Source organism: Physeter macrocephalus, chromosome 8 (assembly GCF_002837175.3).
Source record: "Physeter macrocephalus isolate SW-GA chromosome 8, ASM283717v5, whole genome shotgun sequence".
NCBI classification, from domain to species: domain Eukaryota; kingdom Metazoa; phylum Chordata; class Mammalia; order Artiodactyla; family Physeteridae; genus Physeter; species Physeter macrocephalus.
The window spans coordinates 84,286,732-84,300,559 of NC_041221.1; the positions used below are offsets into that span (position 1 = coordinate 84,286,732).

General features: G+C 35.5%; 1 protein-coding gene across 2 annotated transcripts in view; it reads right to left on the bottom strand.

Annotated features, from left to right (window-relative positions):
- Positions 1–988: 988 nt before the first annotated feature.
- The window catches only part of EDIL3 (EGF like repeats and discoidin domains 3), a 439,520-nt gene continuing 426,680 nt past the window's right edge, over positions 989–13,828 (bottom strand). For both annotated transcript variants that reach the window (XM_007130595.4, XM_007130594.4), the window contains one exon: positions 989–4,148. In XM_007130595.4, the coding sequence (XP_007130657.1) occupies positions 3,999–4,148 (150 nt within the window). In that variant the 3' untranslated portion in view covers positions 989–3,998. The remainder of the gene's footprint in view (positions 4,149–13,828) is intronic.

Genomic DNA, 13,828 nt, shown 5'->3' on the forward strand with positions numbered 1-13,828 from the left:
AAGTAACACACTAACTCTATTGTTAATATTGTTTAAAACTAGTCTTTGGGAAGAGAGAGAGCAAGGCATTTCTAACAGTACAAATTAATGTTTATTTATCAAAATCTCCACTTAAAATCATGTACTCAAAGCTGAAGTGCTGTATGTTTTAAAATTTTAGGTTATATAGAGAGACTATTTTCCATTCATGAAGTTACCTTTAGTAGATTTTTAAAGTCAAACTTCCACAGGATCAGACTTTCCTCCTTGGAAATGTTCTTGAACCAGTAATTTAAAAAGTCTCATAGTTGAAAATTTTCTGTTGAATAATTATTGTTATCACAGTGACTTTTTATCCTGTATAGATATTGTCATAATTCTTTATTGGCCTTATTGAAAAAAGATATATATATAATTGCTTGTATTTAATATAAACACATTTGTGTGTGCTTGTGTGTGAAAATTAGGCAAACAAACAATGGAACCCTGTTGAACCATTCACACTGAAATGCAGTTAAATAGGAACATGTATGAATACATAAACATATAAGTTAGTATGAGAACTATCAGAGATTCACTGAAGCACAACTGAGTCAACATTTAATATCTCATTTTTTTCCTAAATTTTTTGAATCTTAAGAAAATATCTTAAAAGTGGGAAGTACTCAGACTCAATATTTTACCAGTGACTTTCAGAGAGGCTGAAACAGGGTTTATGAAGAAGCCAAGTGTTATGACATATGGATAAATATACTATTAGTGTTTGTGTTATTGCTTACTATTGACTAGATCTCTTCATTATACTCCTGAGAATCATGTACTTAAACAATAGAAATAACAGCAATAGCATCTGTTTATCAATAGGCAGATCAATCCTGGAGCACAAGACTTTAAATATGCATGAGGCAAAAAAATGACTGACTGGGTTATTAGTATTCCAATAAAATGTCCACAGCTAAAAGCAGGAGAAATGCACACATTTTAATAAGTTTGGAAAGGACAATTTGGCTGATATCAATGTACATTTGAAGGCTATTTTGAGTTCCTTTTTTTTTTCTGTGCTTGTTTCATTTTTCTGTATAAAGAAAAAGTAAACCAGCATGTAGTTAAGAAGAGTAGTGGGTATTGACATTCAGACAATTTGTGTGTTCTTACAAATGTGTTTGATTACAACTGCTTCAAAAGTAAAGTAAAGTATCCCAGATTTTCAAAAGTTTATTTTAACTTTGAAGACTAGACAAGGTCATACTGATTTTACAGCATCCTACATGATTTAAGTATATACACAAAGAAAAAGCCCAACATTAGAATATTACACAGCTTGAAAGTTTGCAAAGGTTATTTGTGTCTTAGTTTTTCTGTACTTACTGACACATCAGATGCCAGCAGTGAATATTATATTTCATAATTTGTTAACTAGTAAAGATACAATCATTAGTACCCTAAGTCTTCAAAATTCACATAAACCCTTACGAAGCCATTCAGAAAGAGAAAGTCAACCCTAAAATTAGAATTAGTGATTATGATGATAAATGCTTTTAACAAGACATAAACTGGATATGTTTAAAATTGTAATTTCATAGATTATAAAATTAGCATATTATAATTACTCAATATGGTGAAGGCTAGGTGATTCTTCTGTGCCTTGTTCTTATGAGATTGTCCTTGTTTTACTGTGAATTTAAATAAATTTGCTTCACTTTGTCATTGATACAAAAGCTACATACTATTTCAGAATAATTATTAACATTTCCATATGTGGGAATCCCTTTGTTGTCATTAATTTGGGGCATCATGGGATAAACAGATATCCCATGATATGTCATGTTGGTGAAAAACATAGAGCAGAGAGAAAATGCACAAGCAACAGAAAGCCATTTGTATGTATTTCTAAAAGGTAACAAAATTTTAACAAACTCCCTTTGAAAATATTTTTTGAAAAACTACCAATAAAATAAAATTTAAAACAAACATCATAAGAAGCCATGAATAATTTTGAGAAAGTAAATCATTATAAAAAATTACTCACAATTTTAAAAACTCTGAAAAGAATCAAGAACTGTGCATAACCTGCAAGAGAAAATGGCTAGAAATTTGGTGGGCCAGTAAATCTTTAAAGAAATAAGGGCCATTGGCTACATAGTGAGTATGTGTATAGCTTTGGACCTAAGCAATTATTTGTAACATGACCTTACTTAAAAAGATGATATTGATGACATGGCAATTTTGTTTTTGAAAGAAAGATGCTAAAAACTGATCACCATTTCAGATGCTTCAAATTAACAATTTTATAATAAGAGCCTGAAGTAGAAAGCATGTGGGCATAGGACAAATATGTGTCCAGCCAGTCCTAATTTTGCTCTTATTAAAAATGCCATTATGATTGATTGACTTTCTCTTTAAATTCTTCACTATGATTGAAGACCACTCCATATATACATCATCAAGAAATGCTGTTAACACATGGACAGACAAGACAGTAACATTCTAGTGGCTTCTGTTATGCAGCACAAATAATAAGGAAAAAACGAACTTAGCAGTGTTGCCAGGACATCAATGTTTTGTACACATACCATACTTTCTTTTTCAGGACACAATTTAAAACCCCAGTAATTCTGTGTCTAAGCCTTATAAAACAAATACTTGTAAAGCTTATAAATTAGATGTTGAGGACTTTCATGGAGGCAGTGTGAGCCTTAATTTGAGAGAATGGCAATGAAACCTCATTATCAATAACAAGTCATTATGATGATAATTGCTTATTATTATTTTTTCAGGACCTTTAAAGCAAAATAGATAGACATCAATTTTCACCCTGAAAATGGTTTACTCTTTGTCATTAGTAAACACTTCTCTTCTCACAAATGTCTATGCACTGTGCTTTCCTGAGAAACTACCACTAATTTCAAACCTCAATAAAATTCTAGTTTCACAGGAAGTGCAGAAATGAACAAAGAAATGATGAATATTCTTGGCCAAGTTATGCAGCACTATGTCAATATTTGCTAAAAAAAATTAGACAAACAATTTTTCTATTATTTTAAAGTAAAGATTTTTAAAGTAAAGATAAGGCTATGGAAATACCATCAAAACAAAGATTTAAATTTTGTCTTAAAGAAACATAATGTGATTTTGTTGTTAATTTTGCAAAATGGTAGTATTGAGGTCTTTATAAAGGAAATATTTGGAGATTACATAGTTATAGCTTCCTTCAAAAACAAGAGAATTGCAGATTCAATCTACTGATACTAAATATGCTCAATCTACTAATAATCATGTTTCATATATATGTGCGTGTATACATATACACACACACACACAAACATGATACTTCTTTTAGACTTCTTTTAGGCAAGTAATAGGACAAAAGTCAATTGGGAAAAGTATGGACTTATTCAGGCAATATATAATATATAGAAATAGAATAGCACAAAGAGAAAGATCATATACTCTGATTAGAAATAAAAGTAAAATGAGAATTATAATTTCAGTTAGTACTGCATGTTACAGATTCTTCTTCAAATTTTGGTTATAAACACTGACACTATTTGTCAGGCACAGGGAAATAATTAGGATAATATAGACTCATTACAGAAGGGAAAAAAAACTTATTGCTAACACTGCAGTATTCTTCTTTTTATAAGAATAAGTTGAGTATTGATTATGAAAGCTCTAACAACTCTTGCTTTTATTTGATAACTATGAGATTTTTTTACCCTTGCTATCAAGAGTGCTACTTTCTTTGCCTAATATATTTCAACCAGTATGAAGAAGTCAGAAAACAATGAGAAAAGCAATTCACAGCTAATGTGATGTTGCTTAAGAATTTTAAATGATAAAAATCAAATTAAACCTTTGAAAAGGCAGGCTTAGACCTCCTTAAGAAGACAGTTAGTGGCCTACCGTAATTTTATCACTTTTTCATGAAAATTTCCATTCAGTTTCAGATAGATTTTGCAGAGTTCATTCCGTGGAGATACTTTTAGGGAAATAGGAGGGTTGTGGGCTGTGGGATCTCCTCACTCCTCCTCTGTGCAGCCCAGCAGCTCCGACCGCAGTGTGATCCTCCCATACCAGGACCAAGGAAGGATCCTTATGTGCCGTGCATAGATGGGAGGGTCGATGACGTTTTTTCTGTGGGTATCATTGTCAAAATTGCCCTGGAAAACCTAGTAAAGACAAACAGACTATCAATCATATGGCTTTCTTTTTCTTGGGAATTATTTTCTTGTTTGGATCATTTTTCCCATATGTGAGATTTGATAACTAATCATGTTATACTTTTCGAGACGTAATGCAGCTTCTTTTTAATGATCATTTTTAAATTGACTAGCCAATGAATGTTTAAAGACTTAAATAAGTTGAAAATGTATTTCAACTGTCTGAGGCAGGAATACATAGATAGATTTATCATTTTTGTTTTTTTTAATGCAACAAATATTTATTTTTTGCTTCTGTCACAGGCTGCTGTTGGTTAGGCAGCTTGCTGAAGGTTGTCTCTTCTAAGGAGTGATTCAGCGATCCAGGCTGTTGCAAATTACCGCCATTATCTGAAAAACGCAGCATCCACATTCATGAAGGGCAACGAGAGAGAAAGCTGTTGGATGTTTAAAAGAAAACAGGTATGGAAGCAGCTTAAATCATTTCTGGATACATCTCATTGACCTTAACTAATTATATGACCTCAGCCCAACTGCAAAGGAGGCTGAGAAATGGAGAGGAGCATGTGGCTATCTGGTGAGCATAACGGTCTCTATCACAATGTCTTTGGCTTACTTCTCACATAGAGAACAAAATTAACCCATTATCAAGAGACACCCACAATCAATGCTAGTAACTACTTTTTTCTTGCCTTGTCTATTAATTCCTGGATCCATACAATAATCTCGTGACCATTGTGACCTATAATATCCTGCCTGACACGTTGGCATTCCATGACTTCTTCATACTTCTTTTGTTTCAAAGCTTTTTTGAGGTGTTTATGTCCATTTTTCTCCCAAGAGGCTTTTACAGCAAACTTTGAGAATGCTTGCTTTAGAAAGAAAGAAAACAAAATCGGCAGTTGGCACAGTGTGGAGTAGTGGCGCGTGGTCTGAATGACTGAGTTTTCCATATGTGCTTACTTTTGCTGTGAGGACTTGGACTGCACCTAGACCCAGACCAAAAGGTACACCATCTCCCCTCCTTCAAAGAGTCATCATCCAAGGACCTACCAGAGACCACAAGAAAACATGGGGAAAAGCTATCAGCATACATTTGACCAAAATTGAAGTTAATAAGGATGGAGACAAGATGGCAGAGGAGAAGGATGTGAGCTCACCTCTTCTTATGAAAACACCAAAATCACAGCTAACTGCTAAACAACAACTGACAAAAAACAAACAAACAAAACCTGCTGGAACCTACCAGAATGGATATCCTACATCCAAAGACAAAGAAGAAGCCACAATGTGAGGAGGAGCCCGTGAGAATCTGGTTTTGAAGGCCAGCAGGATTTGACTGCAGGAATTGCATAGGACTGGGGGAAACAGAAGCTCCACTCTTGGAGGATGCACACAAGGACTCAGGGAAAAAAGGAGTGACCTCCAAAGAGACTGGGCCAGACCTACCTGCTAGTATCGGAGGGTCTCCTGTGGAGGCAGAGGGCGACGGTGGCTCATTGCCGGGACAAAGACACTGGCAGTGGCAGCTCTGATGAGTACTCATTGCGTGAGTCCTCCTGGAGGCTGCCGCTGCCATTTCCTCCCCACACCTAGCCTTACCCAACAGCCTGTAGGCTCCAGTGCTGGGTCGCCTCAGGCCAAACAACCAACAGGGTGGAAACACAGATCCACCTATCAGCAGACAGTTTGCTTAAAGTCTTCCTGAGCACAGCCCTGCCCACCCACCAGTGGTCAGGATCCAGTCCCTCACACCAGGAAGCCTGCATAAGCCTCTTAGATGGCCTCATCCAGCAGGGGGCAGAAGCAAGAAGAATTACAACCTTGCAGCCTGCAGAACGGAAAATGCAATCAAAATTAGACAAAATGAGATGGCAGAGGGATATGTCCCAGATGAAGGAACAAGATAAAACCCCAGAAGAACAACTAAGTAAAGTGCAGATAGGCAATCTACCCAAAAAAGAATTCAGAGTAATGATAGTAAAGATGATCCAAGATCTCGGAAAAAGAATGGAGGTACAGATCGAAAAGATGCAAGAAATGTTTAACAAAGGCCTAGAAACAAACAGAGATGAATAATGGAATAACTGAAATGAAGAATATACTAGAAGGAATCAATAGCAGAATAACTGAAGCAGAAGAATGGATAAGTGAGCGGATAGGCAGAATGGTGGAAATCACTGCTGCAGAACAGAATAAAGAAAAAAGAATGAAAAGAAATGAAACAGCCTGAGAGACCTCTGGGACAACATAAACACACCAACATTCACATTATAAGGGTCCCAGAAGGAGGAGAGAGAGAAAGGACCTGAGAAAATATTTGAAGAGATAATAGCTGAAAAATTCCCTGACATGGGAAAGGAAATAGTCACCCAAGTCCAGGAAGCACAGAGAGTCCCAGGCAGGCTACACCTAAGGAGGAACACACCACACCAAGACACATAGTAATCAAATTGACAAAGACAAAGAAAAAAATAATAAAAGCAACAAGGGAAAAGCAACAGATAACACACAAGGGAATTCTCATAAGGTAATCAGCTGATCTCTCAGCAAAAACTCTACAAGCTAAAAGGGAGTGGTACTATATATATAAAGTGAGGAAAGGGAAGAACCTACAACCAAGAATACTCTATCCAGCAGGGCTCTCATTCAGATTCAACAGAGAAATCAAAAGCTTTACAGACAAGCAAAGCTAAGATTATTTAGCACCACCAGACCAGCTTTGCAACAAATGCTAAAGGAACTTCTCTAGGTGGAAAAGAAAAGGCCACAACTACAAATGAGAAAATTATAAATGGAAAAGCTCAGAGGTAAAGGCAAACATACACTAGAAGTAGGAAATCATCCACACACAAATATGATATCAATTGTGAGAAGAGGAGAGTACAAATGCAGGATACTGGAAATGTACTTGAAATTAAAAGACCAGCAACTTAAAACAATCTTGTTTATATACAGACTGCCTTTATCAAAACCTCATGGTCACTGCAAACTGAAAATCCACAATAGGTACACACACACACAAGGAAGGGAAGAAAAAAGACCTACAAAAAGAAATCCAAAACAATTAACAAAATGGCAGTAAGAACATACATATCAATAATTACCTTAAGCATAAACAGATCAAATCCTCCAACTAAAAGACATAGACTGGCTGAATGGATACAAAAACAACTAAAAGACATAGACTGGCTGAATGGATACAAAAACAAGACCACTGTCTAAAAGAGACCCACTTCAGACCTAGGGACACATACAGACTGACAGTGAGGAGATGGAAAAAGGTATTCCATGAAAATGGAAATCAAAAGAAAGCTGGAGTAGCAATACTCGTATCAGACAAAATAGACTTAAAAATAAAGACTGTTACAAGAGACAAAGAAGGACACTAAATAATGATCAAGGAATCAGTCCAAGAAGAAGATATAATAATTGTAAATACATGTGCCCCAAACATAGGAGCACCTCAATATAAAGGCAAATGCTAAAATCTATAAAAGGAGAAATCAACAGTAACACAATAATAGTGGGGAACTTTAATACCCCACTTTCTTCAATGGACAGATCATCCAGATAGAAAATCAATAAGGAAACAGAAGCCTTAAGTGACACATTAGACCAGATAGACTTAATTATAGGACATTCCATCTGAAAGCAGCAGAATACACTTTCTTCTCAAATGTACATGGAACATTCTCCAGGATAGATCACATACTGAGACACAAATAAAGCATTGGTAAATTTAAGAAAATTGAAATCATATCAAGCATCTTTTCCAACTACAAAGCTATGAGATTAGAAATCAATTACAGGAAAAAAAACTATAAAAAACACGAACACCTGGAGGTTAAATTTGGTAAAATTACAGGATACAAAATTAATACACAGAAATCTGTTGTATTTCTATACACTAACAAACAATGAAAGATCAGAAAGAGGAATTAAGGAAATAATACCATTTACTATTGCTTCAAAAAGAATAAAATACCTAGGAATAAACCTACCTAAGGAGGCAAGAGACCTGTATTCCAAAAACTATAAGATGCTGATGAAAGAAATAGAAGATGACAGAAACAGATGGAAAGATATACCATGTTCTAGGATTGGAAGAATCAATATTGTGGAAATGACTACACAACCCAAGGCAATCTATAGATTCACTGCAATCCCTATCAAATTACTAATAGTATTTTTCACAGAACTAGAACAAAAAAATTTAAAACATTTATGGAAACATAAAAGACCCTGAATAGGCAAAGCAATTTTGAGAAAGAAAAACAGAGCTGGAGGAATGAGGCGCCCTGACTTCAGACTATACTACAAAGGTACAGTCATCAAAGCAGTATGGTACTGGCATAAAAAACAGAAATATAGATCAATGGAATAGAATAGAAAGCCCAGAGATTAAACCCATGCACCAATGGTCAATTAATCTACAACAAAGGAGGCAAGAATATACAGTGCAGTGGAGAAAATGGTGCTAGGATAAATGGACAGCTACAAGTAAAAAAATGAAATTAGAACGTTCTTTAACACCATGCATAAAAATAAACTCAAAATGGATTAAGGACCTAAATGTAAGACTGGATACTATAAAACTCTTAGGGGAGAACCTAGGCAGAACACTCTTTGACATAAATCGCAGCAGTATCTTTTTTTAATCCATCTCCTAGCATAATGAAAATAAAAACAAAAATAAACAACTGGGACCTAATTAATCTTAAAAGCTTTTGCACAGCAAAGGAAACTGTAAACAGAATGAAAATACAATCCACAGAATGGGAGAAAATATTTGCAAATGCTGCGACAGAAAAGGGATTAATCTCCAAAATTTACAAAGAGCTCATGTAGCTCGATGTCAAAAAAACAAACAACCCATTCAAAAAAATGGGCAGAAGACTTAAACAGACATTTCTCCAAGGAAGGCATACAGGTGACCAAGAGGCACATGAAAAGATGCTCAACATCACTAATTATTAGAGGAATGCCAATCAAATCTACAGTGAGATATCACCTCACACCAGTCAGAATGGCCATCATCAAAATGTCTGCAAACAATAAATGCTGGAGAGGGTGTAGAGAAAAGGGAACCCTTCTACACTGCTGGTGGGAATGTAAACTGTCACAGCCACTACAGAGAACCGTATGGAGGTTCCTTAGAAAAACTAAAAATAGAGCTACCATGTGATCCAGCAATCTCACTCCTGGGCTTATATTCAGAGAAAACCATGGTTTGAAAGGATACATGCACCCCAATGTTCACTGCAGCACTGTTTACAATCACCACAACATGGAAGCAACCTAAATGTCCATTGACAGAGGAATGGATAAAGAAGATGTGGTACATATATACAATGGAATATTACTTAGCTATGAAAAAGAATGAAATAATGCCATTTGCAGCAACGTAGATGGACCTGGAGATTATCATACTAAGTGAAGTAAGTCAGAGAGAGAAAGACAAATATCATATGATATTACTTATATATGGAATCTGAAAAAAATGTTACAAATGAACTTATTTACAACACACAGACTCATAGACTTAGAGAACGAACTTACTTATGGTTACCAGGGGGAAAGGGTGGTAGGGAGGGATAAATTGGGAGTTTGGGATTGACATATACACACGGCTATATTTAAAATAGATAATCAATAAGGACCTACTGTATAGCACTAGAAACTTTGCTCATTATTCTGTAATAACCTAAATGGGAAAAGAACTTGAAGAAGAATAAATACATGTATATGTATTACTAAATCACTTTGCTGTACACCTGAAACTAACACAACATTGTATACTCCAATATAAAATTAAATTAAAAAACTGAAGCTAGTAAATGTAAGCATGTAAGGTATGGTAAAAAGGAAGAAAAAAAAAAAAAAGAAACAAAACCAAAACACTGGGATCCTGATAGGAATGGCATTAAATTTTAAATTACTTTGAGAGAAATTAATGCATTTAAACTTGAACATTTTACCTTTTTAACCTATAGATTCTGAACATTTATTATTCATTCTATTTTATATTTATATTTTTTCCTTGTTCAACTAGTATAGTGAAAATAAATATCTTCAAAGTTTTCTCTTTTAGTTTTATGAGGCATCTTAAAATTGGAAGATAATTTTTAGCTTGCTTGAGATCGAAACATGCCTACATAGTCAAAGAGAAACCTGAAAATAAAATTCCCCAAAGGGGAAAAAAGAAAAGAAACTCCATTATCTCATGACAGAATATTTAACCCATATCATTGAACATTCTGAAATTAAGGGGAATGTTTTAAAAATGGCCTTCTTCAGTTGGTTCAGTCTCACATGATCACAGAAAGTCCCCTGGAAAGACAAAATAAAGATATTCTTCTCTAAAGCACTAGAGAGTATGACACATTAATAGACACAACAGATGAGATGCGGTAATCTTTCTGCTGGTTCCATGGAAAGATTATGAGCCATTGAGGGTGAATGCAAAGTGCCATCCCCATCTTGTGGGGGAATAATTTTTTAACTTGACACAAAATGTATCTCAAAGGCAGTTTCTGAATAAATATTTGAAGAAGGGAATACTGAACTGTGCCAAGTCTAGAATTCATCATCCTGGCATAACTGAATCTATGTTCTTTTAATACGAATTTTACCGTCAGCAATGTTCTGGCTTGCACTGACCAAAAAGGAACTAGTTTTGTACTGAAATGTGTTAGTAAATAACAATGTCTCTGTTAGCAAAAGCTCACATGTATAGGATATACCACGCAAACACTCGCCAAAAATCTTGAGAGATGTTGTCATTGCAACAGCAGAAAATAAGAGAGTACATTCTATGGTTTCCAGACAATCTCTCTGACGTATGGGTTCAAATGCTTCACTGAGACTGTGGTGTTAACAATTTAATAGAGAACCTAAAATCCAATTTCATAGCCTGGCTAGAGAACTTAATGTATATATCTGGCATAATAGAGTTTAAATTCATTAACTTTCATTGCAAATCTGCAACAGTTCAAAATATAGTGTTTTACCACTTTTGAGGAAGGAAATACAGGAAGAAATAATTTTCTTTTAAATCACTGGTCTTCGGCACAAGTTTCAATACGGAACTATCAATCCCCAAAGCAGTAGTTGAATTATTAGTTATACCTATCTCTTTACACATAATGGAGAATACACAGAGGGAAAGTACAGCAGCTCTGAAACTACATACAGCCATGACATTTCTGATTTAATGTGTGAAAGTTATAGATATTTGAGTGCTCATTAAAAAAATTAAATGAAGTTTCATAAAACAGGATAATTAAAAAACCAAAAATGCCCACAGAAGAATGGCCTAAATCTGTATTGGAATCAACCAAACTAGGATCTAAAAGTACTAAAACTATACTTTCATTTTTGGAGGTCTCTCAGTGATGATACAGCAGAGAACACAAGGCACACATTTGCAAATTCTAGCATGACATCTTGTGCTTGCTGTGCAAACATGTGGCACATGTGCTGTTTCTTGTCTCCAACACTAGGAAGATCCTGCTAAAGCATGCTATTTCAATGCTTTACCTGGCAAAGGAATGCAAACTCAGTATTTTTAGTTAACTTTATAAAATCTGTAAAAATTCTGGAAAAGTGCTTTCACATACACATTTTAGAGATTTAAGCACCGAGATTGAATTCAAAGTCTGAAAAGACATGGAGAACATTAAATCTCCATATAGTAGGGAAAACAGTGAACCTGAGAAAGAGTTGGGAAGTTTTTAGAAAGAGTATGCCCCTGTTTACAATAGCCAAGACATGGAAGCAACCTAAATGTCCATTGACAGAGGAATGGATAAAGAAGATGTGGTACATATACACAATGGAATAGTACTGAGCCATAAAAAAGAATGAAGTAATGCCATTTGCATCAACATGAATGGACCTGGTGATTATCATACTAAGAGAAGTAAGTCAGAGAAAGACAAATATCATATGATATCACTTATATGCAGAATCTAAAAAAAAAAAGATATAAATGAACTTATTTACAAAACAGAAACAGACTCACAGACATAGGAAACAAACTTATGGTTACCCAAGGGGAAAGGAGGGGGGAAGAGGGATAAATTAGGCATTTTGGATTAACATATACATACTACTATATAGAAAATAGATAACCAACAAGGACCTACTATATAGCAGAAGAAACTATACTCAATATCTTATAATAATCTATAAGGGAAAAGAATCTGAAAAAAAGTTTTATATATATGTATGACTGAATCACTTTGCAGTGCACCAGAAACTAACACAACATTATAACTCAACTATATTTCAGTTAAAAAGAGTATGCATAAGTTTCAGTTTTAGGAGGAGGCTTAGCTAATTAGCTGGTAACAAGTTTGCTGAGATACTCAAACATGATATGCTTAGGAATCTCTCAGGTTTTTCCCAACACATGGGACCTGGACAAAAAGGCACTCAAGGTACTTTGGAGAGGCTTCTATAGTTACAAACCAGGAGAAGATAAGAGAGAGAATAATGAAACTGCTTCAATGTGATTGAGATCTTGGATTTGGTTTTCTTATGTCAACTCTCCTGTGATACTAGATAAAATTCAAATCAGATTGTAGTGAGGATTCAGATCTCAACACAGAGAGACTATCAGATAAAATAAAACAATTAAACATTGCTAGAAGCAATATTTTTTGTAAGATGAAGCTTGTTATTCTTCGGTACGGACAATGGTCTGTTCAGGCCAGAGTAGCCATCGTCAGTAGCAAGCTCCAAAGCATCACGGAGGAAGGCAAGGTTATCCTCCATGACTCAGAGGGCTGGGGCACATCCCCGGTTTTTTTAGCAGTCACGTGCTATGACTCTGCCTTTCACAAGTATTGAGAAGTCCTTCGGGGATTTCTTGCACATACTACTTATTTAATAAGTCATCAGGTTTGTAAAGATGTACTTCTTTCTAACATTTGTCTTAAACTTAACTCATTAAAATTTTTTTAAATTTAATTTATTTATTTTTGGCTGCATTGTGTCTTCGTTGCTGTGTGCAGGCTTTCTCTAGTTGTGGCGAGCAGGGGCTACTATTCGTTGTGGTGCGCAGGCTTCTCGTTGCGGTAGTTTCTCTTGTTGCGGAGCACAGGTTCTAGGCACGTGGGCTCAGTAGTTGTGGTGCACAGGCTTGGTTGCTCCGTGGCATGTGGAATCTTCCTGGACCAGGGCTCGAACCCGTGTCCCCTGAATTGGCAGGTGGATTCTTAACCACCACACCACCAGGGAAGCCCCTCATTAAAAATTTTAAAGAGATTCACATTGTTCTAACCTTTTGGAATTTATGTTCACATCATCCAAATAGCCAAGTGGTTTTAAGCATTTTTCTATAGTCTCCCTGAGCTCTTCAAGGCTAACAGGTCATTATTTTAGCAAGGTCTCAGGTGACATCACTTTATCCCTGTGGCCTTCTGGTCGTCCCCTTCTAGATTTCATTATTTCTCTTCTGATGTGTAGAGACTAGAACCATATTTGGGATTCCAGATATTGTGGAAATAAAAGGGTTGAATCAAGCTATCTCAAGTTTCCTCTATTACTTGCATTTGCATTGTTAATGGTGTCAAACATAGCATTGGCTTTATTGAGTATACCTGTACACAGACCTGAGGTCCTTAACGGAGAAAGGACAGAGATAAAAACCCATTTCCCTAGGGCAACGTGTGTGTGTACTG